This window comes from Apteryx rowi, unplaced genomic scaffold (assembly GCF_003343035.1).
Source record: "Apteryx rowi isolate R43461 unplaced genomic scaffold, aptRow1 scaffold_6, whole genome shotgun sequence".
Classification (NCBI taxonomy): Eukaryota; Metazoa; Chordata; class Aves; order Apterygiformes; family Apterygidae; genus Apteryx; species Apteryx rowi.
The window spans coordinates 1,025,530-1,048,323 of record NW_020450871.1 but is presented as its reverse complement, the minus strand read 5'-3'; the positions used below and the strand labels follow the sequence as shown (position 1 = coordinate 1,048,323).

The 22,794-nt window shown below is 43.7% G+C and overlaps 2 protein-coding genes across 5 annotated transcripts in view; one reads left to right on the top strand and one right to left on the bottom strand.

Annotated features, from left to right (window-relative positions):
• The window catches only part of EPN2 (epsin 2), a 47,333-nt gene extending 41,479 nt beyond the window's left edge, over nucleotides 1-5,854 (top strand). For 3 of the 4 annotated variants that reach the window (XM_026083066.1, XM_026083067.1, XM_026083065.1), the window contains 3 exons: nucleotides 1,323-1,415; nucleotides 2,375-2,590; nucleotides 4,189-5,854. In XM_026083066.1, the coding sequence (XP_025938851.1) occupies nucleotides 1,323-1,415; nucleotides 2,375-2,590; nucleotides 4,189-4,526 (647 nt within the window). In that variant the 3' untranslated portion in view covers nucleotides 4,527-5,854. The remainder of the gene's footprint in view (nucleotides 1-1,322; nucleotides 1,416-2,374; nucleotides 2,591-4,188) is intronic. The other variant, XM_026083068.1, reaches the window with a different exon arrangement.
• An 11,966-nt stretch (nucleotides 5,855-17,820) lies between these two features.
• On the bottom strand, nucleotides 17,821-22,794 carry B9D1 (B9 domain containing 1). The gene is made up of 7 exons (XM_026083268.1): nucleotides 22,688-22,794; nucleotides 22,010-22,078; nucleotides 21,797-21,908; nucleotides 21,630-21,726; nucleotides 21,002-21,064; nucleotides 19,628-19,695; nucleotides 17,821-19,435 (listed from the first exon to the last, which is right to left on the bottom strand). The coding sequence occupies exons 1-7, from the start codon at nucleotides 22,751-22,753 to the stop codon at nucleotides 19,290-19,292; spliced, it is 621 nt and encodes a 206-aa protein (XP_025939053.1). The 5' UTR covers nucleotides 22,754-22,794; the 3' UTR covers nucleotides 17,821-19,289.

Sequence of the window (22,794 nt, the reverse complement as noted above, 5' to 3'; positions counted from 1 at the left end):
GAACTTAATTTCTGGAAATGAATGTTACTATAATTTTACCTTTCATCATGATAAATACTGTGCAGATGGATGTCTCTGCAGACATAGATTGACAGGTTGAGCAGTTCCACACTTTGAGGAGATTTTTAGAGGTACAAATGAAAGTTTTTCTACTTTAGACTGAGGGTGTCAAATCTTCCCCTAAAACTTTGTGCGCCAAGATGCCGAAGGTGGTGATGTAACTCTCTATTCATGCTCTGTAGCTAATGCAACTTTCATGAACCTTACTAATACCTTGTATTTTCATGTTGGTGCCATGGCTATTCTAAATGCGTTTTCTGTTGGTCATTCATCTCAGTACATAATAAACAAAAGACTCACAAAGTGAACACTGCAAAAAGTGGTCTAATCCATTTTTCTCTGGGCAAAGGGCAGTAACTGGATCGTTATTGGAATGATTCCTAAACTGTGATGGTCTTTGTTCTTGGGAAGTATTGTTACTATACAGAATCTTTACTTATATTCTTTGGGGTCTTGTCTTTTTTGTGAACTCTTTATGGAATTAGGTCTGCATCTTCATTTCCTTGAAATGTGTTGACAATTAAAGCTAAATTAAGAAAAGCATGACAACAAATACAGAAAAGCAAACTTAAAAGCTTTTCAGTAGTGTGATTACTCTTCATTTAGGTGTGGCTTTTCTTCCTCCCTTTTGAGGTAAGGGTGTGTCCACATTATGGAAATGTGATGTTTTCATTTGTTGCAAAGTGTGGCAAAGTTCTGCTGCCTTAGCTCAACTGGGCCTTACCATCTCTACATGTAGCAGACTGCATTCCTGCAATTCCATTGCATTCCTACCCCTTTAATTTAGGGAGCATAAGTCAAATCATTGCTCAAGTTATAGCCATGTTGCTTTTGTCTTTGCAAGCGTATTCAGAAGTGATGTTTTACTTGAAGGCTGATTGGCACACATGTTATAGTCTAGCCTGTAAAATTGTTGCTGCTCTCCTCTTCCAAAGCAATATATGCCTGCCTGCGCCTCCCTGTAGTGCAGACACTTAATAAAAACCCAGCCAGCTGAGGTGTGTCTTACATTGTGGTTTAAAAGCGCCTCACTCTGAATTAGTCAGCTAACGCTGTAAGAAAGGAGCCTTTTCTGACATTGTCCTTCTCCTTTGTCCTGGGTAAAAGTAGAAGCACTCAAGCTGCTCTGCACAGCTAACCTGGGATCTGGCAGAGTGGCTTCTCAGTAACGTGAATGCGTTAGAAATCCCTTTCAGTAAGATCAGGTGTATAATGCAACTGAAGATCTATTAACGACAGAGCTCTCTTGTTGTTTTGAACAGGAAGTACATCTTTTGACCTCTTCAGTAATTTGAATGGTACAGTTAAAGATGATTTTTCTGAATTTGACACACTTCGAACTTCCAAAAAGCCAGGTATGAATCAAATTCTTAGCAAATGGGCAGTTTGGCTGATAGTCTCAGCAACAGATGTATCTATTCTTAAATTTCCTAAAAAAAACCCCACCAAAACCCAAGAATTGCCTTTCACAAAGGGAAAGATCAAAGCTGGTGATAATGCAGCAGTAAAAGCTTGTTGTTAACATTTTGGCCTGTGCATGAACTCATGGGGAGCTGGCCTCTTTTGTATTGTAAGCCGTAGAATTTCACTCTGTAACCTCTGTGCTGCATTGACACAGAAATTTGCTCGACTTCTAAATTTATCTCATCTAGCATGTGTGTGGAGTATGGCTCATGCTCAGACAGTTAAACAGAACAATGTTGACTAAATTTCTCAAATGCATAAATTCTAGCATGATAACAATAGTAGAAAAATGAGAAAATTCACTCATATGAAAGTTTTAATTTCTTTTGTATTTGGTCATTACTCACTAAAATAAAATCTGTCAGATCTTAAAATGTAAGTGCTTTGATACTAGATACTATCTACTTTAAGCTAGGTTTTCCCTGGAAAATTGGCGGCTAATTCAAAGCTGAGCCAGGCTTCTTTAACACAAAAGAGGAAAACCCTGTGGGAATCTAGCTGGGAAAGGTATGATAGTGATCTGGTGCGAGGGCAGAAGCCCAAGGCTTTTGAATCTTTTCCGTGGAAACTCTTAGTATAATCTATTGCAGCATAGTTGAAAGAATATCCACCAAGACAAGTCAGGTAGAGCCTTCTGTAGAGCACTGCAACTGTAATTCTAGCTTCTTTGCGCTCTTCTAAAAACCACTTTTCTGCTTGCATGCTAAGGGTGTAACATGTACTGAAATGTTTAAATGTAACTTATACAAACATTAGATTCCAAAATATTTCCTTTGTCAGGGACTTCAGGGTTTTCTTTGCTTGATTATGTAGATTGATGAGAAGTTTTGTTTGTCTTGTGTTGTTGCAGCTGAATCGAGTTCCACTCTGCCATCCCAGCATAGCGGTACCACAAGTCCTGATCTCTTTGATTCCCAACACTCAAGCATGACATCAGGCAAACAAAGTGCAGCTCGGAAAACCCCTGAGTCTTTTCTGGGCCCCAATGCTGCTTTGGTGAACCTGGATTCGCTGGTGTCTAAGCCACCACAACCTGTTACTTCACTGAATCCATTCTTGGCGCCAGGTCTGTTCCTGTACATTCCTTTCAGTTTTCTGTTTATGCTTTCCCTTCCTATAGGAAAACTTTGCGTAACTCAAGCTCATGTGATTTAACATCAGTCATTTCTGGCTTGTTTTTCTTGATTACTTCAGCCAGCAGATCATGACTGAGAGCAGAAGGGTGAGGCAGCATGGTTTCTAGGTGTACTGCTGGACCCTGAAAGCCCAGAATTCTGCTCTTGCATCTGCTGCTGATCTGCTGAGTTAGCTTTGTTCAAGCTATTTTCTTTCCACTTACCTTTTGCACCTGCTCTGTCAAAATGATCCGGGTTAGAAAAGAGCTTTTGATTATTAAAAATGACTGAGCTAAAGCTGACTGTCAGAACAAGTAAGATGTGAGCATGTGCCAGCAGAGACTCTCTAACCCTTGGGAGGGTAATAGGTAGTAGGTGCTTGTGGCAAGCAGGTAGAGAATAGCCCTTTAATTGTGCTGCTGCAGGCAAATTAGCATCTCTGACTGCAGCCTGAGGTTCCAAATAGCAAACTCTGGTGTATGTTTTAATAGGTTGTTGGTTAGGCTGTCATTAGGCTAGTGTGATAACCCAGTTTTGATCAAAACATGCTCTTAGGATATTTGGAAACAAATTGGCTGTCTTAGTTCTTTAAATTGGCCCCTGTGGTAAGGGAGCCTTCACTTACAGCAGACTTGGATGATGACACTAAACATTTGGAAGATGTATGTATTTTAAGGACTCTTCATATGCACTGAAATTTCTGTGACGCTAATCTTGTGAAAATTTTCAAAATTATATTTTAGTATTTATTTTTTTCACTTTGCAGTGGAAAAAAAATGACAGTTTATTGAACTCCGTGGGTAGAGAAAAATAGTAATTCTGAACAGCATTGGCAGGGTTTAGCAACAGGAAGTCTGTGTATCTGCCATTACTGGTTACTACAAAAAGTTTTTAAGGGGTCACTGGGCCATCCAAATAACGCTATACATATACGGTAAAAGGAATTTGTAGTGTTGGCAGCAGTCCAAAAAACTCAAAACGCTGGGAAAGTTACTCTCTGCTTTTTCTAGCACCACTGTAATTCGGAAACAACTTGTTTACTTTATGAATTCTTGTCAAAACTCAGTGCCAGAAACATGTATAGCTTCTAAATGGAATTGACTGGCTGAGATCTTGAGACAAATGCACAGATATGCTGTAGCCAGATTGCAGTGAAGGATTACTCTCCGATAGCATGCTATTTGTACTCTTTTGTAATGCAAATTTTAAGTAGCATTAAAAAATTACTGACCTGGATGCCGTGGTTAGATATGTTCCAGGTTATCAAATTTGAAACCTGTTTCTCCAGTGACTATCAGTGGAAACTGTTGGTCAGCAGGAGATTTTGTGGTGTTGAGAGGCTCAGTGGAACAGCCTGTGTTTGTGCACCGGTGCAGCCCGTGAGCTGAATAGCATCCACACAGGTTTCTGCAGAGGGCGTTTTGGGGTTGGGAGCACGTGGGGATGTACAGAACATTCTTTCTTTGGCTATAAAGAGAATCTCCCAAACCTCAGTGTTTTATGGAGATGTGATCCTCTTGCCTCTTTCCCCTTCTTTTCTCAAAACTAGGTGCAGCTACAGCACCAACTCCAATCAACCCCTTCCAAGTGAATCAGCCTCAGCCGCTCACTCTAAATCAGATGAGAGCAAGTCCTGTGATGGGAACCAGTCCTTCTTTCAGTGCTGTGCCACCAATAAGCATGGAGCCAATACCTCTGTCTTCCATGGCCCCAGTGCCCGTGGGAATGGCACCGATACCGGCTATGGGCACTGTGGCATCTATAACAAGAATGGGCCAGGGGCTGAATGTGAGCATTGCAGGATCAATGACCCAACCTCTTCACAGTACAGGAATCCCGCCGTCAGCATCCCAGTCTACAAATACAACTAACCCTTTTCTCCTATAAAGACCCAATCAAAGGAACTTTCTTTTCATAGTGTTTCCAGGCTGAAGTCTTTACAGCTAAATGAACGTGGCCTGTGTGGACTGAACGGTGTGTAAGAGACTTGGAAGTAGATTTGCAGTTTACAGTTATGATCTTTGAAGAGTTGTCTCTACTTACCAGTTAATCTAAATCTAGTCTTTGCTACAGATGGTACCTTACTTTGGCTTGTTGAGCATTATGTGAAATGTTCAGACTTTTCACCAAAGTTAGATTCTGCCCATTTTGTTACTTTGTTAATCATTTCAATACACTTTCTAGGGAGAACCTGCCATTTTAAACTCCGTTGGCTATTTTGTAGATGTCAGATGATGTGCTGGATCCTGAAATTACTATTTACCTGCATCTGTCACTTCCTATGCCCATATGATAGACCTGAGATTCAGAGTGCTAGTGAATGTTTTGCACATAACTATACACAGTTCTAGACTGTTGGTTCACCCATAGTCCTTACTCTTAGACGAGAACGATTTTGAGGGCCCAGGTGGCTGGTTTTTATGCATTAAACATTGCAACGCAAAATCGCACTGCTTTCGTATCAAAGGTTTGACCGAGAAAGCAAGCTTGTCTCAAAAGGAAAAAACAGACAAAAAAACCCCCAAGAACATTCTCAAGTTGTCAAGTATAACGTGTGCTGTTGTATGCAGTGTTGAATTTGTACACTACTCTCTAAGGACTCCTGAGGAACTCTCTGTGAGTGGCATGCTGCACTCGTGCTGAGTGAGTGTCCTGCTCTGTGCTTGTCCAGTACCAGCTTCGTTTGGAAGTTATCATGTGTATTTTGTTTTTATTTGACTTACCATGTGAGTTGAAAGAAAAAAAAGAAATACAGTGGGACAACTTTGAATTTGATTTCACCGGGGCAAGCTTTAAAACTAATTCAGGCTTAACCTTGCTATATGCAGTTACTCTTGTATACTTTTGCACATATTTTGTTTAGTACAGTTTCATATTTGAGTTTGCAGAGTTACCTAATAGTCCTTTTTTTGCTAATTTTTATAATGTGGTTCTTATTTAACTGTCTGGTTTTGATAGATTTATCAAGTCTGGCTGAAAAATTAAGATATTGGCAAATGTCATTTTTATGGTTTTAATGCCCTCTTATTTATGGTTTTAGCTCTTTGTTTCTGTAAAGAGAGTTTAAAAGGGAAGATTAACACTAAAATATTTTACTTTTAAATGAAGTATTCGTAATGAAAATCAAAACAAATTCTCATGACTAATTATTTTTAGATGAATTGAATTTGAACATGACATGATTTAAGACTACATTAAACAGAAAAAACACTAAAGTCGCCTTTCCCTTGATTTGTTCCCGTTTTCTGATTACCAGAATGGACAGATATTTAGCCTTTATGAAGATCGTAAGAAAGGCTAGTTTTTCTTGCAATACTTCTTGAAATGCTAAAAATCCTAATGTATAAACACAACTCATTAATTTCATTAACTAATTTTTCTTAATGAAAGGTGCACTCCATGTTAATAACTGGTTCCATTTACAATTATTAATTGTAAGCCGAACTATACATTTTAACTTGCATGTCTGGACTCATCGGCACTAAACCACGCTCAGGTTTCAGTCAATGTTACTGGTATAAACCTGGCCTTCTCTAAGATGGCAACATTTTTTTAAGCTCTGCTTTCACAAGCAACAGAAATGTATGCAGAGCCTGTAGAAGGGGATGTCCCAGTGCTTGTAACTGCCTTGAGGGCATCTCTGTGAAGGAACTGATGCATCTTGGTGGCCTTTCCCTCGTTAGAAGGAAAAAAAAAAAAAAAAAAAAAAAAAAAAAAAAAAAAAAAAAAAAAAAAAAAAAAAAAAAAAAAGAAAAAAAAAAAAAAAAAAAAAAAAAAAAAAAGCTGAAAGAAATTGCCAGAGCTCTGGGTCCTGGTGTAATGATGCTGCGTGGGACTGCGCCGGCCTCGGGTAGCGTGCCATGGGAAGGAAGGGCTGGCTGGTGGGAAGGGGACTGGATTATATCCTTCGGTGGGTAGGGGAGGCTGAAAGACTATCAAATCTAGGGTACAATCACAGATTTTAGCTGTGTAGGTCAGTGTAGCTCTATTAGTATATGGAATGCTAAATGTGTGGATGTTTCTATGCAGATTGTTCTATCCTCTTGATACTATTGAATTTACAAGTAGGATTCAGAATATTCATCTGCTCTTGTTTTATATAGGAGGAAAAAGAATTACTGTCCACACCCAGTATGTCTTTAAAAAAAATAAAAAAAAGAAAACAAAAACCATTCATGTTGCCTTTCAGAATAAGGAAAAATACTTTACTTTTTTGTTGTTGTTGAAGTTATTGAAAAGTGTAGACCAGGAAGGGTGTGATTCTTGCAGATGGGAAAAAAGTGCTTTCCAGTTGATCTGTGGCAAGATTTATCCTTCATTATATCTTCAATTTAATTTTATCAACAGTGGAATCGAGGCCATTTGATGTTTTTCCCTTAGTTGGTCACCTGAGTGCATTTGCAATGGTTAGATGGGGCATTATCTATTCAGCCAAAAAGTTCTGATCACATCCTCTCGCTAAACACTAGGTAACTGTTCTTGGAGGCAAGATGGGGTTGATAGTAAGTATTTTAAAATTTATAACGTCGTCTACAGTTCAGAGTAATGAGCTGTCATCATGAATTGATAAAAACATATTGTTGGTCTGGTAGGGAGCCCTAGCTTAATGAAACTGCTGAATGGCAAATTGTTGCTTTTACCAAGCCACTTCTCTAAGAGCTGTATTACTTTTACATTATATATATATGTGTGTGTATATATATATATATATATCGCACAGTAAACCATGACAAGACACTCTGAACAGTGGTTAGCCCAGATCGTGGTGCTGTAAAGCATTAGGCCAAGGACTCTGACCATGCGGAGATTCCCAGCCTGACCTGGGTATTGCAGGAGGAAATGGGTTCAAGAGAATAAGCGGCTGGTTTGGTTAATCTGCTTGGTTACTAGCTTGTAGACGTGTCTGTATCTCTCAAGTGCCACGCAGACTTGCGGCGCTGTAACAGTGACACTGAAAGGTGGTTTCTGTCCTAGCCAGCTGAGGCTTCAGTTGTGTCCAGAAAGGTAAATCTACTTCATGGTAATTTAACTGCTATCCAGAAGAATTCTTCCTCCCTCCTGGCCCTCCCACTTCTTTTTGCGTGGAGGACGCACATGTATCTGATCACATCTGCTCTGGCGTATTTCTCCACTTGCATTTCCCTCTTCCCCTTCTTTTCCCACTTTGAAATATTAAAAGTGCTTTTGATTTTAAAATGTTAGTATCCCAAAATAGCCTTACTGGTCAAATTGACCAAAGATAAAGTGTTATTTTATAGAAATAAAAATATCTTGGCATAATTTTAAACCCCCAAATAAGCTCAGTTATTTATTCAGTTTTATACTATATAGAAACTAAGCTACGTTGAGGGGACAGGGAAGGAAAACCATGGTGGGTTGTGGTGTTTACAGTCTTTTTGAAGTCCCGTAGCTAAGACAACTATTGTTATCCATCTTCCCTTTTGCTGTTACAGTTTCTAATGTGTACTGTATGTATTAATATTGCACAAATTGTGGAGAAATATATGGTTTATTTTTCACAGCAGAATCTCACAAGACTCGCTTCCTTTACAAGTGTTACAATTTAAATATTTACCAAACTGTTTTCATAATACTGGGAGCCGGCTGCTTTTTATGAATTTGTGCTGACTATTGACATTATTTACTGTATAAATAATTTATCATTTGTACTATTGTATCATAATGTCTGTATCTTTGTGTCATTTTTCCCTAGCAATGTCACAAATGTGATATTTAATAATGCCATCAGAACAGTGGAAAGACAAGGGGTTTGTAGGTGACTGGTCAGAATTAAAATTGTATTGCTTATATTCCAGACGTGTTGCTTTTTCTAGACTCTGCGCAGTGTTTATATCACATTTAAAAACTGTTGCTGCCATGCTTGATTTAGTTTTCAAGAAAGTTGATGGATTGGATGAGATTATTAAGGTTTGTGCTTACAAGTCCTATGTTCTAGGATAAATCTAATCGTTATTGAGAGTAACGCTTCTTGTACATTGTCAATGTGATTTCTTCAAAGCATTCATCACTTCTCCTGGTGCAGGCCTGCTCTTACTATGAGAAAGGAGGGTTTCTTATAGATCACTTAAATCAGAATCAGTTGAGACCTTATTAACTCAATAAAGATGAAGACTTTTGTGTTGCAGGTGACTGAATTGCTTCTTTAAACCACATTGTCTTTGAAACAGCATTTTTGGAAGGATGATCAACTGCTTTCTCAGTAGAGGCTTCAAATTTTATCTAATGTTAAAGACAGACGTTTGGGAAAAGCTTAAGTTTAAAGCTGGTCATTTGTGGAATAAGGTTCGGGGGAACTGTGACAAAACTGACTTTGGGAAGCCTTGTTTCCATTTTTGCAGTTGGGTCCTGCCCCTTCTGCAGCCTTGGCTCTGTCCCGCTGATCGAGTGGCCTAGCAGGTCGGTTGGCAGTGAGCCTGTCTCCTGCTGGGAGGTGACTTCAGTTTCTAATTCTGGATCTTTTAAACTGGAGGGAACTTCGTTATCCGGCTGTTTCAAGAGCTACCTCTCAGGAACCCCTCCGGGTTTCCTGTAGTTATGGCTTGCTGCTAATCAGACTGATCAGTAATCAGATACTTAATTTGCTAATGTTGGAACTGCAGTGGTGCTGGAGAACTGATTATTGGAAAGGCAGGCTTGGGAAAAAGTCCCGTCTAATGTTTTGATTTCAAATTTGTGGGACAAAGCTTGACGTGGGTGTTTTGCAAACCCACAGCTTCAGTAACGCTGATTTCCCTAGAGAATGAGGTTGCCTCTGGTTACCTCTCTGATTCATTTTACCTCTGTGTTTGGGCCTGGAAGGAAAAGAAAAAACATCTGTTGCTAAGGATGGCAGCCCAAATACGGTTTCTGGTGCCTCTCATTTTTACAGAATAGTGTTTCGTTACTTGCTTTCTGCTCCTGTGCAGGATGTGCCTTCTGCGCATTCTTATTTATTGTTCCTCTGGCCATTTTCTCTTCTCCGTGTGATCAGTACTTCACTGTTCTGCTTCACCTCTTGAAATTGCACATGTTAAAGTAAAGCTGCTTGCGACAGGGAAGATTTAGGAAGGGCTTGAAGTGGAAACTTTTGTGCTGACTTTATAATACTATTTAAAATGGCCTGAATACTGCAGACCTCTGCAAGCCAACGGGGTTGTTGGAGTCTAAAGCACATCCTGAGATAGGGTTCTGGCTGCCACCGAGCCTTCCTCTGACCTTGGGCAAATTGCTTTCTCCCTGTCCTGCGTTTCCTCTTCCTCTTTTGTAAAGCGAGGTGGTATTTGCCTGCTTTGCAGAGGAAAAAGGCTTATCTGGATAAAGTATTGTCTAGAGGCTTGCCCTCATCCGCACCAGTGTTGCCAAAGCATTTTTGCTTAGTACGTAAATCGCCGTTGCCTCTCATTTGTCCTGGTTTCTGAGCGGGTGCAGCTCTGCTCTTCCGCTCGTACTCATCGAACTGGGGGGGGGGAATGTTTGGAGCCAGATCACACTGTGGCTTTGGCAAGACTTCTGCAACTGGCTGCAATCCACATTTCAGAGAACCAACTTGATTTATAGAACCCCTTAGATTAAAAACTTCCGTCTTTTTGAAGTTATATATCATCAGCCTTCCAGGTAATCTCTTCCTCTGTATTGCTGAATTCGGACACAAACATCAATATCATAAATACCAAAGTTTGTTTTGGAACCCAGGATTATAAATAGCTAAGAGCCAGTGTTGTACATGGTCGTAACAATCCTGTCTCTTAATGCTTTGCTGTCAATTGATTGTATGCTGTAATTGCTGAAGACTTGGGGTTTCAGTGAACATAAATACCCTGTCCCAGTCCCTTTGGTGCTTTAAAAGTCCCTGTCAGTTACCCATTAGGGTGGTTAATTGGCAGCAGTCTGGTGATCAATAGCAGATTGGCCATCTACCAGTGTAATACAGAGGAGGGGTTTGCAAAAGATGAGATAGTAAATTGTAAACTGATGGAGAAATCGGAAGTGTATGCTCCGGAGAGTGAGACTGGGGGTGGCACTTCCCTTGGGGCTGTTCAGAACAGCTCCAGAACCAAGAAGGTGCCATGGGGGCATCTTGGCCCCCTTGGTCAAAGCTGCCTTGGTGGGAGTGCGGCGATAGCTCAGGGCCAGATGGGAAGGCGTCCTCTGATTTCGCTGGGGGGGGAGCCAGGAGCTCTCCCAAGCCTGAAGTGAATAACGTGACCCTCATGTATTTTGGTAATCTCTTTCTGGCTTAGCTGTACCAGAACAGGTGCTGCGAATGATCTTTCTTAACATCTCATAAGCATTATAGAATAGCACATTAGTTTTATCCAAAGAAATTATAAATATCACTTGGGGGAAAGAGTGACTTGTAGCGATCATTCCTTTAGTTTCTGATCTTCACATTTAGATTTGGAAGAAAAGCCATCCTTTTCCTAATGGCTTTTCAATTTGGGATAGGGCTAGGAGGTGGTGCAAAACTTAATCATAAGTGAATGAGCCAAGTTCATTAGTAAATTGGTCACTAATGGAGTTATTAGCTACGATCTCATGCATTGAGATTGATCAAAAATGCTGTTGAAGTGCAAAATACTTTAAAAGCAGCCAAACATCTTAATAGCCACCAAACGCCCAGCTGCTGTGGTGCAGCGTGCAGCAGCTTTAACACATCCCGGTGCAGGGGCAGAAGGCAGCGTGTGACGCTACCCGCAGGCGAACTGCTGGGAGTGGGTGAAGGGGGCAGGTATTCAGCAGTTACCTGTGGCTGTTCAGCATGCGCTTATAAAAGCACTCTGGACATGTTATCTGCTCCGTTCTCAGCACTCTCGCAGCTGGTAGAGCTACTGCGTTCCCATTCTCGGGTGAAAGAAAATCAATGACGTTTCAGATAGCAGGGATAAAGCCGTAGTAAAGGTGGAATTGGTATTCTTGGCTCTCTGCCTGACTGGGACCTCAGCACTGCTCCCTCTGCTCTTAGATAAGCTCGGGGAGATCCTCGGAAGCAGTTGTGGCATGGTTTTAAATCCTGCTTAAAGCACCATACAGTTGCAGCCCTGGAGCTGCTGCAGATCAGATCAAAGCTCGCCCAGCCCAGCGTCCTGTGTCTGGCGGTCGCCAGTGGCAGATGCTCGGGGGAGGCTGCGTGCAGAGTTCAGCGGCTGCTGGCTTCAGAGACTTCCTGAGCTGGAGGTTTGAGCAAAAGTATTGCGTTTAATAGTCACAAATAAATTTGTCTAACCCCTTTTTGAAATCAGTTATTCTCTTGGCCCCCATAACATCCCGTGACAACATATTCCACGGTTTAATTAGGCATAGTCTGGAGGAGAACTTGAGCTACTGCAGTGGCATGGATTTGAGAGGGGTGAACGGCCTCCTCGGGATGGTGGCTCTGAGCGTGGATTTGTCCCACCAGTCACATTATCACTAAGATGTTTGGGATTTCCAATAAAGCCCATACTGCTTTGGTCGAACCGTCTGGTTACCACCCTGGAGCTGGGCAGTTAAAAGTTAACTGATTTCGCTGCTCTTTGTAGTGTCTGCACAGCTGATGGAGCCAGACACAGCTTCATAGGAGACTCCATGGTGGCAGGGAGGTGCTGTCTGGATAGCAGGTACGACCAGTGCAAAATGAGAGTAACGCTACATCTGAGCGAGGGTGTGCTTGTCCCACTGGACAGCAAGAAGGACAACAGTCTGGGGGCCCCTCGTCCATCTCCTCGTAATGCCAAGCCAGGGTAAGAAGACTCTCACACCAAACTATGTGCCCAGCAGATCCTTCCAGTCAGGGCAAGTCTAGAAATCCAGCTACCTGACCTACAGTATCTTGTAAGATGGGTAATCATCAGTGCAGCCACCTTTCTCATGTCACACTGGGATGGGAACATGTAGCCTGTAAAAATCAGACAATAAGGTCTAAGGTCTCTTTTTTGGGGCTTTTTGGCCAGGGCATGAAATTCAGTGGGATAACCAAGCTAAAGGGAACCGGTTTTGGTTTGGTGTAAGATGTACACGTGGCCTAGCAGACCCTGAGCAGGCTGGGGTTTTTTAATGTCTTCATTGGCATGTCTAGTACTAAATGTTGTGATATTCTCTAAGGTGAATTTGGATACTTAAGTATCTTGGCCTGAATAGAGGCATAAAAATAGAAGTCTACAGTGGTTAGATGCCACTGCAAATCTTCCCTAGGAAGTCTGAAGGACAAAAGAATGAATCATTTGCATCAGCTACAAAACCTTCAGGTTTCATTACACCCTTGCTTCTATACAACCCCCGTGTTAGGGAGGCTCAGGCCTGGTTTCAGTGGCCAAAGGTGGGCTTCTATCAGGATTTGGGCTCCAAGGGCTCCTGGGGCCTGGAAGTTTGTCATCTTGCATCTAGCACTAGTATCCCTGTGTCCTTGTGCTCAGCAGCTTCTATTAAACCGCAGGCAGTGGGATGCTGAGTGCTCGGAGGTCCCATGCAGGCTGTCAGGAGCTGTGATTATATATCTGTGTGTGTGTGTGTGTATATGTATATATATATGTACAGTCCAAATTCAGGAGTTGTTTCTGTGTTTGCCAACTCACCTGAGTGCCTTGGCTCTCGAGGTTCACACTTGCCCAGATTTATGTCTTGGGATGACTCTCCACCAAGGGGCAAAAGCCTCGGGGACCCTCTCTGCAGCATGCGCTGCATGGGCAGACAGCGAGCGGACGAAAGGGGACGAGTGCTGAGCCTCGCTCGCAGGAGGTGCGGGGGCACGAGTCCTGCTCGCTCCGGAAGGCGTTAAAGTTGTTACTGCTGGCTGCTTCGGCCAAGCTGCTTGTCCTCTGCACCTCTCTGGGGAAGCAGGGGGGGGATGCTGGGAAGCACCGAGCGGTGCAAGGCCTCAGCCCTGTGGGATCCCCATGCTGGTCTCTGGGGGTCCCCTGCTAGCCGTGCCCTGCAGCAGGGGCTGGCCAGCGGGTGCAAGTTTCTCGAGCATCTTCGAGGTGTGCCCAGGAGCTGGCCTCTGCCACAGCCACCCGCCCGCCTCGCTGCCACTTGCCGGGATCCTGGCGCTCGGGCTCGGCTGCTGGGGGGAGACGGCGTTTCCACGTGTGAGCATCGCTGGGAGTCAGCGAGATGGCCGAGACTAATGCCACAGCTGCGTTTCCACCAGGTAAAGCCCTTCCTTTGGCTCCTTTCCTGCCTTCCCCTGCAGCTCTGGAGGATGAGCTGTGGGTGGCCAGATTGCTGGCCACCAGCTGGATGGTGGTCCAACCAGCTCCCCCGGGGCCTCCAAGCGTGTCCTCTGGGCACCTCGCTCCTGCCGCTGCGGGAGCTGGCACCCAGGCAGGGGACCACAGATCCAGGGGGTCTGGCAGCCTTGGCACAGATGGGTCATCCCGGGGCTGGCTTGCGATGGGCTGAAACACTGCTGGTGATGAGGCCTGGTAGAGTCGGGAGCCTCCTTCAATTCCAGATGAGTTTTGTGCAGCATTTCTCCCCTCGCCTTTGGAGTATATCGTAGGAGGCTCCGGCCCTTAAAAGGGCCCTGCTGCTGTGGAGCAGTTGTTGTCAGCTTTAATCCACCTGCAAGGCTCCCTTTTTCAGATGGAGATAATTTCTAGCTGCTTCAATAATGCTGTTGTAAAAGAGCCTTGTTGGCTGGGGACAAAGGTGGTTTCTCCAGCGCTAATCGATGCATGGGTTTCGGCTGGGTCCTGCTGCCTGCGAGGCAGCTCCTCCCGACGGCTCGAGGACGAGGACGTGCCCTGGGAACGTGCTGCCCTCGGGTGCCGGTTGGACCCTCTGCAACTCGGGTGATGCCAAGGGTGTGATGCTTTTTTGCAGTCCTGTGTGGTAGGTGGGAAGCAAGCTGACTCGGGCAGCGCTTTGCCGAGTTTACTTTTTCGGAGGTGGCTGTGGGGCTGGGAAGTGTGTGCCCCTGTGTCCGCAGGGCAAGGGGCAGCGGCAGGGCGGCCAGCATCACTGCATTGTGCAATTTTTCCATGCAGGAACAAGAAGTACTTGTCTGTCCTTCACACAGCTTTATTACTTAATTGTTGCTAGCAACGTCTAACATCTTTCTAAAGGTTGAAAGCTACCACGAGAGGGCAGAAGCTGATGCTGCTGTTTCTAATTTTGGTAGAAAGGGCTGTATGTCCTGGCAGTTTGATTCCCGAGTAGCTGTTCAGACCAAGTCTTACGCTCTCTCCCTCTCAGGGTAGCTTCCCCTGTGATGGCAGGAACTCCGTGCCACAAAGAGCATAGTCTTTCTCAAGTCCTTCCCACTTCTGCCCTGGGAGGCTTGTTTCTAGGTGGTGTTTCTCGTTGTCAAGTTGTTCTTGGCTCTGCAGGTGCCAGTGGCTGTGGACTTCTGTCCAGCTGTGGCACAGCCCTTGCTCCGGAGGAACATCAGGGTGAGGAGCAGTATGATCTTGTTGATAGCAGTAACCATCTGCTCCACCTTTTCCTCTGCTGGGCACCCTACTTCGTCCTGCGGCTGGCTCACCCTGGAGCTGCACAGCCCACCGTCGTGTTCCCAGATGCCTACATGGCCATCTGCCTGGGTTGTGCCAGCTGCTGCGTCAGCGTCTTCGCCTACACCCTACTGAGTGGCACGTTCCCAAGGCGTCTCAGGAAGGCGAACTGCCCTGCCCAGCCCAGTGCCAAGTACCAAGAGACACCTTGTGTGGAAAGTCACACTCTCAGTAAAAAAACCACCATGGGCCGCCTCAAGAGACTGCTCTTGGTGCGACATATTCTCATCATGCAGGTAACTACCTTGCTCTGCCTGTCTCGGTTCCTTAGACCTGGGTAGCATCATGGCAGTGGAGACAGGTTGATAGAGTGCAGGCGCCACGGATGAGAAAAGAACAGATTAGCCGGGTTAAAGCAATTGGGAGTAATGGAGGATAATGTTTTGCTGAATCTAAGGCAGATTCACCAAAAAGGAAGCGGTGGTGGAGGGAGGCATCTGCAGGGGATATGGTGTCGACCCTCTCTCTGCAGTGATACTGTGCAGAAACCCGACAACACGCTGGAGAAAGGCTGCAGCAAAGTCCTAAATTAGCTCACAGACTTTATTTACTTCTAATGGCTCTGAGTCTGTTTTGATGGCATTAAAGCCCCATCCTATGTCAGGAAAATGGCAGGACAGCTGTTCTGAACTAAAAGCTTTTCTGCCTATCTTGAATTAGGAGGTTAATGGCCAATTTCACTGTCTGGGAGAGACTTAAGTATAACAAAACACAAGCTGTAGAGCGCCAGCTGACAGCCTCATACTAACCTCTGTGTTACAAGTGGCCGGGAGCTTCGGTCGAATTTTGGAGTAAAAGGGGAGACTAGTAAACTACTCGGGTGGTTACAGCTGCCTGGAGAGCAGGCAGAAGAACATCACTTTGGTCCTCTACTATAGCAAGGCTGTTTTTTCTAGGTTTAGGCTGTTTTTAAAACATGGGTTTATTAATCTTTAATACATTACTAAGGAAGGGTTTTATAACTTGTAAGTGTTCTTAGTTGCAGTTAATGTCACCCACTCTAGGCAGCTCAGCACAGCATGTATCGTCATTCCTCTGCAGTGTGTTACGCGAGCAGAGATTCTTCTCCCCCTGCCCAGGGTAAAACAGCTGCAAGCTTTCTCCCACACTTGAGTCCAAAGTGGCTTTGGATCACGTTCCAAGACTTAAAGCTGAGACAGTTGTCCAGAAAATTGTAAAGGCAGCAGCAAGCCTGCCTCTGGGAGAAGAGCATGTTTATAAGATATATCAACGGTTGCCTTTCTGAACAACAGACTGATATTGAACTCGGGAAACACTGTTATTGAAAAAATTGCCCCCACACACGGTGTTGTATAAGGAACAAATTGTGTCAAACTGGAAAAGCTTCTACACGGACTTCAAGGTCTTGAAGAAGAAGGCATTTGAGGCTCTTACACATGCACAAGACGCTGAGCAGGCAAAAAAACATGGAGACCAACTAGCAAAAGTCCTAGTAATGCACGTATCAATGTGGAAATTGCTTATAAAGTGATCTGAAATGTTGTGTTTCACATTTTTTATGGAGCTTGTTTTTTATTTTTTTTTATTTGGTTTTCACTTAAAAAAAATATTCTTCTGAGGGTCACTGCAACTTGGCTGTGAATGGTGAGGCTGTGCAAATGCATATGTCAGTTCTGATCGGTCTCAGTCCCAGAACAGCAACAGCAGCAGAACAGAACAAATAACTGTGTTAAACAACTGACTCTTCTTTTGAAACAACTCATGAGCTCTGTAGTAGTAGCACACTGTAAAGTTTGATGTGAATAAATTCATTGCACCCCTGTGGGCATGAAGTTCAGACTTTATCTCAGTTTAATATGTTTTTCATGAGTAGAATCTGTCATGCTGTTTTGCTCTAACTGGAATGGGGGCATGTAAATGTGCTCAAGGGAAAAAAAAAAACTCAACCATGTTTAAGTGGTAGTAGATTTTATGTTTGTGTTTGTATGTTTCAAGTATTTTGAATGCAGATATTTATCCTGCTACTGTAGCTAACTGCTCCCAAATACTTTTTTAAAAGGAAACAAAATTCCACACATCTCCTCTCAGCCAACAGGAAATACTTACAAATTTGGATTCAAGCATGACTCAGTTGAGACATTACAACAGTTGCCAAAACAACTGGTGGAGGAGCTTACTGGAAGTGTAACACCAATAAAAACATAATAGGAAAAAGCAAGAGACAAAAAATAATCTGTAACCATGTTTGGAAAAGTATTTATAAATAGTTCAGGAGACGCTAATGCTCGGAGCAAAATTCCAGTGATCATGTTATCTTTTAATAAATTATATTTACAAAAGCAGGCTTTGGTTATACTGCTCAGTATGCACTAATAACTATAACCACTGGGATGCTTTATTTGATATATGTCCTGGCAGCTCTACAGTTCAACACTGTGTATTACTACCTCTATCTCTATTTCTGCAGTTTCAGTGTCTTGGTAGTTCATTTCTAGGGCGGTATCATGTTAAGTCCTTCTCACAGTCATCTCTGGGTATTTGCAGTCAAAACGCACAAGATTACATGCCCAAATTTTTATATCAAAATGACTGATTAGTCATTTCGCTGTAGAGTATATTTCTTTCTCTTTGTACCTGTAAGAATAGCAGATCTTGGCTGATTTAAGACTCAGATACATCCATTCTGGCACAAACAAATAAAAACCTTAGCAGCAGAAAGCCAGAAACATAAATATTTAGACATTTGGTTTTATTCAGCCTAAAAGAAGAGCACTAATACTAGCACTTAGAAGAGGATTCAGTGAAAGGCACGGTAAGACAGCAGAAGAGAAGCTATTTAGACTGAGGGTCAGCTTTGTACCCTCGTGCTGCAGACAACTGAGAACAGCGTATTAGCCTTGGAGCGTTTGTCACATACTAATAACAAACATTGTTTAGGTCCCTCTCTGAGGTTATGTGATGGAAAAAACCTTAGTATAGCAGATTTGAATGTCAACACCTTGCCTTCTCACTGCTTTTCTTATCTTTTGATAAGAAAACCAACTAGGGAAAGTCATGGTATATTATCCAGGTAAACATTACATTTTCCTTGCTCCTCATCGTGTCTTGTTTGAATCCGTACTGCCTCATCACTTTAGGATCACAATAATTACATGGGCAGAAGACTGTTACAATCATTAGAATTAATACTTTAGCTTGCCATAGCATCAAACATAAGGATGTGGTGGGCTGAAGGAAGGAGATGTGGGCCTCTCTTCTGCTCCTGACTGTCTTCTAGGGCAGAGTGTCTCTGATAATTAACATGATTTGGAACTAAACACTGCTAATGACTATACACACAAGTGGTTTACTATGACTTTATGTAGTTTCTTTTCAGGTCCTTCTGTAAGGTTCATTTTTTACTCAATATCTGCACTTAAATTTTAATTTGTTCCCTCAGAAGTTAAAAGCCTGCTGCAAGGATATATTTAACCCCATGCTCTCTGTAACTCTTCTAAAATAAACTGTTCTCCTATTCTTTCCCTTGAAGCTTGATTCAGAAATAAACTCCGGAAATGGAAGAGTCGTCATCTTGTTTTAAATGCAAAAGCCCAGTTTGCTTCACTGAAAAACTTGGAAGAGTTTGTTTCTACAGTGCATGAACTATTTTATTTAGTTGCGCAAACTCTAAAGACTGCATGGGATTACAATGGAAAGCTGCTGTTGCTTTTGCAGAGAAGCACATGGCAGAGAAAAGCGCATGTGTTTCACTGGAACATTTCCACAATCCCTCCTTTTTGGAAGGTGTGAGCATTTCAATTTTTCATTTCTACCAGAAAAACATTAGTAAACAGCATTGGGTTCGCACTGATGTTTTAAACACAGGAAAACAATTACAAAGATAAATTTCCTATTCTTTTTGTATATAAAGAGTGTACAAAAGGCTGTTAGAAAATACTTTTATATAAATAGATCTTATATTTTGACATTAGCCTAATATTACACAAAAATGCATCCAATGACGCCAATTTACATATTTTTTTCAACCTGTATGCTTACTGAAAGGATTAAACTTAAGAAATTATTCCAAAGCCTCATGGGCTTGTGCTCATGTCTCAGGTGAAATTTTCTCAGGTTAGTCAGATACTCACTTCCATTTGCAAAAAAGCTCCCAAATTGCCTATATCTTCTGTGTGAGTCTTCAAACATCTCACTCCTGAGTTTAATAGTTATGAATCCCTTCTGTAACAGACACCAGAGAGTGGTTCTGCATGTCACTTGGGGTCACCTCGTAGCCCAATTTCTTCATATCTTTGGTCACTACATTGAAGGAAATGGTCACAAAGCCTTGAGATCGCACTCTCGTTACTAGGAAAAAGATAACATCAATAACACTAGTTAAGAGAGGTTTTGGAAGAGCTAGTGAATTCCTCACTGATATCTGGGCTGAGACTGTTCTCAGTAGGAACAACTGATCTTTCTCCCCAACAGAGGAAATGGATGGCCAAGCTGGGACTACTGTCATGCAAGAGTTACAGTCAGGAACTCCTGAGGACATACCTTCTCTTCCTTCTCCCTGTGCTACCACTCTTGGGTCGGTAAATTCTGGACGTCTCCCCGTGAACCAACTTGAAGAAGAAAATAGAAAACAAGTAATTTATTGGATATACTCATTAGTGTTCAGATTTGACATATAAAGTTCATTACATGCATATTAAAAAAAAAAAGGAAAGGAATAAGACTCCCAGCCTTTGTTAACAGCACAGAGTTTTGAAGACTGATTAACTTTATTGCTTATCTGCTTTGACCAAAGATAAGTTTTATCTCTCCAAGGAAAAAGTGAAACCAGTTTCATACACATTATGTTAAATCCAAATTATTTCTGGGCTAGATAGAATCTGTCTATGGCAAAGCAGTTTCAGAAACAGTCTGATTCAACTCTCACTTACCCAGAGTAACAGAGAGGCTTGGATACTTCTTTGAATAAATCAAAGACGCAGATAAGACAAAGGTATACAAATTAGAGTCTAGACCCATATAAAAATAGTATGAAGAAGAGAAAGAAATCAGCTGAATCTTGACTGCAGTGCACAGAGATTCCCAAGGCAGCTCTGACCCAAACTGCTTAAGGACCACGAGCGTGGCTCCGCACAAATGCACTGTGAAGCTCACAGGCTCAGTAGGTACAGTCAGTGCACAACCTAAACAATCAGCTCACAGACCAACAGTACCATGGAAGGAAAAACCCTTAACACCCTGAACTGCTGTGGATATGTTAAGTTCCTTTATATATTGCTACTCCGGAAGAGAGAGTGGGGGCATAAGCAAAGCAAAGGTTATGGCAAATGCATTGTGGATGGAAGAAAAGTTAAAACCAGGAATTGTTTTTCCAAGCAAACGTTACACAAACATGCTCTGTCTTTGCTTTACAGATTGTTCTTAATGAGGCTATCCTACACAAAAGGATGATTTAGGGATGGACAGTCCTCTTAGAGGACCTTCCTTAGAAGACTAATGACCACTAAAATGCCCAGTAAAACCAATTCAAGCCAAGCTGAGCTTCTGCAAGTCACATCACTGAAATGAATCAGTCTGTGGAGTAAGGAGTTGCCACACAGTGCAAGAATTCAGATATGAGTCTGCTCTGTTAAAATTAGCAGTTCTTTTTCAAACCAATGTTGTTCAAATCCGAGGATGACAAAAAAGGCAAGTTAGACAGCATTACTCCAAGCAAATAGTTAATATGTTTTAAGAAAACTCTCTGAAGGACACTTTAGCTTCACTTCACTTAGTTCCTCAACTTTAGCTTCACCTGTAAAACTCAAAACTATCTGTTTATGATACAAAATATACACACATATGCACAAATGCGTAGCTGGAGAAACTTTTTTTAAAGTCCTTCTTAGTCTTACTCACAAAGTCTTTAATTATTACCTTGTAAACTTCTGCAGCCTAGATGTAGACTCTGGAACAAACATGGGAATAGTTCTCATATGCCTAAAACAAACATGAAAGGCACAGAAATTAAGAAATGAACCAAACAGCAATGGCAAGCCTTCCTATGTTTATTAAAGATGCCAGAGTTTCAGACACATTATATCACTGAACATCTCAGTAAATATACGTTCCCTTCCACAAAGAAAGGGCTTGTTTGTATAAGAAAGCTAGTGCAGAGCAAACAGGTCACTCCAGAGTGCCATACACGTTGCTGCATCCTATGTGTCCCAAAGATATAAATGCAGAAGAGTGCAGGAACGTATTCCACTTCCAACAGCAGACATGAAAGCTTAGTGCCTGCTGAGGGTGCTGGGGAAGAGGAACTGATGTACTGCACTTCATACTTAAGCTTTCTTCATGCCAGTTTTGACTTTAAGGAATCGCCTACAGGATTACCAAACATTATCTCATAACCAGGGGCTTCTGCTAGAACATCTATGTTGTTTGTACCACTCTGACAAGACATGACAAGGAGATATGGGGACATTTTTGGCTCTGAAACAGCACAGTAACTTGGAAATAAACTCCACTTTGATCCTGAAAGACAAGTAGGTCATCACCTCACCTTCCAGGCATGATGGGAACATGAACAGCTCCGTAGCCTCTGACCACATCATTTCCAAAAAAGTCAGGTCCATAGACGCTTACTACAATCTGTGGCCCTGCAAAAGAAGCGGATGTGAGCAGGGTGCCTGGTCTGCGAGCTGCACCCCAGCACCCCTAGGCACTCACAGCCAGACGGGTTGGTGCTCTTGAAGGTAATGTCGATGGGGAAGTTCCAGACGAGCGTGGAGTTTGCGGCATCGCTCTTGGAGGTGATCTGGGAGATGCCCTCCTCCAGGCCCTGTGGGGAGAGCACGGCATGAGCCAGGGCACTATGCCGGGCCCGTTTTACACAGGCCAGCAACATAATCCAAATTTTAGGGGGACACAAAGGGCTCTTACAGCAGTGGGAACCCAGTCCTGGCCATAGACGAAGCAGAATTTGCAGTAGAGGTCATCAAACCCAGGAAACTGTGGGAGACAGAAAGGTCATGTTACTGGAGTCAGGATTGAGGCCACGCTGCATTAGCGGCACTGAGGGCCAGCCTGTGACACAGGGCTGAGGGAGCCCAAGCTAGTGGGACCGGGCTCAGGCCCAACACTAGGGCCAGCCCCTGTTACTAAGGTTGGGGCTGAGGCTAAGCCAAATTACCAGGGTTGGGGCCGAGGCCAGGCTGCGTTACGGGAACCGAGGGCCAGTCCACGTTAGTGGGATCAGAGCTGAGGCCGGGTCGCGTTGCTGGGCCGGGGGGACAAAGCCAGGCCATGCTGCGGAGCCAGGGCCGAGCCTAGGCCGCATCCCCAAGCCCGGGGCTGGGCCTGTGTTACCGGGCCTCGATCTGCGTTACCGGGCCAGGGCTGGGGCTGCATTACGGGGCCCGGCTCTGCATTGCGGGCTCGGGGCAGGGCCGGGACCCGGGGGGAGGGGATCAGGGCCGCGTTACCGGGGCCGCGTTACCCGGGCCGGGGCCAGGCCAGGCCGCACCGCCGGGGGCCAGGCCGCGCCGCCGGTGCCGAGCCCGGGCCGCGCTGCCCGAGCCCCTGAAGCCCGTCGCGGCCCCCATCGCGGGCCCCGCTCACCTGCCCGCTCTCGATCTGCCCGCTGACCGCCACCAGGAAAACGTCGGGGCTGCCGGCGGCCGCCATGGCGCCGGGCGCGGCCTCGCCCGTTGCTGGGGGCGCGCGCG

What these genes read in the sequence shown, in the direction of transcription:
- B9D1 (XM_026083268.1), bottom strand. Translation starts at nt 22,753, where the DNA reads ATGGCGGCCGCCGGCAGCCCCGACGTTTTCCTGGTGGCGGTCAGCGGG. An exon ending in AGGACTGGGTTCCCACTGCT is followed by an intron (nt 21,909 to 22,009) that starts GTAAGAGCCCTT and finishes CTCTCCCCACAG; the next exon opens with GGCCTGGAGGAGGGCATCTC. An exon ending in ACAGGGAGAAGGAAGAGAAG is followed by an intron (nt 19,436 to 19,627) that starts GTATGTCCTCAG and finishes TCTTTTTCCTAG; the next exon opens with TAACGAGAGTGCGATCTCAA.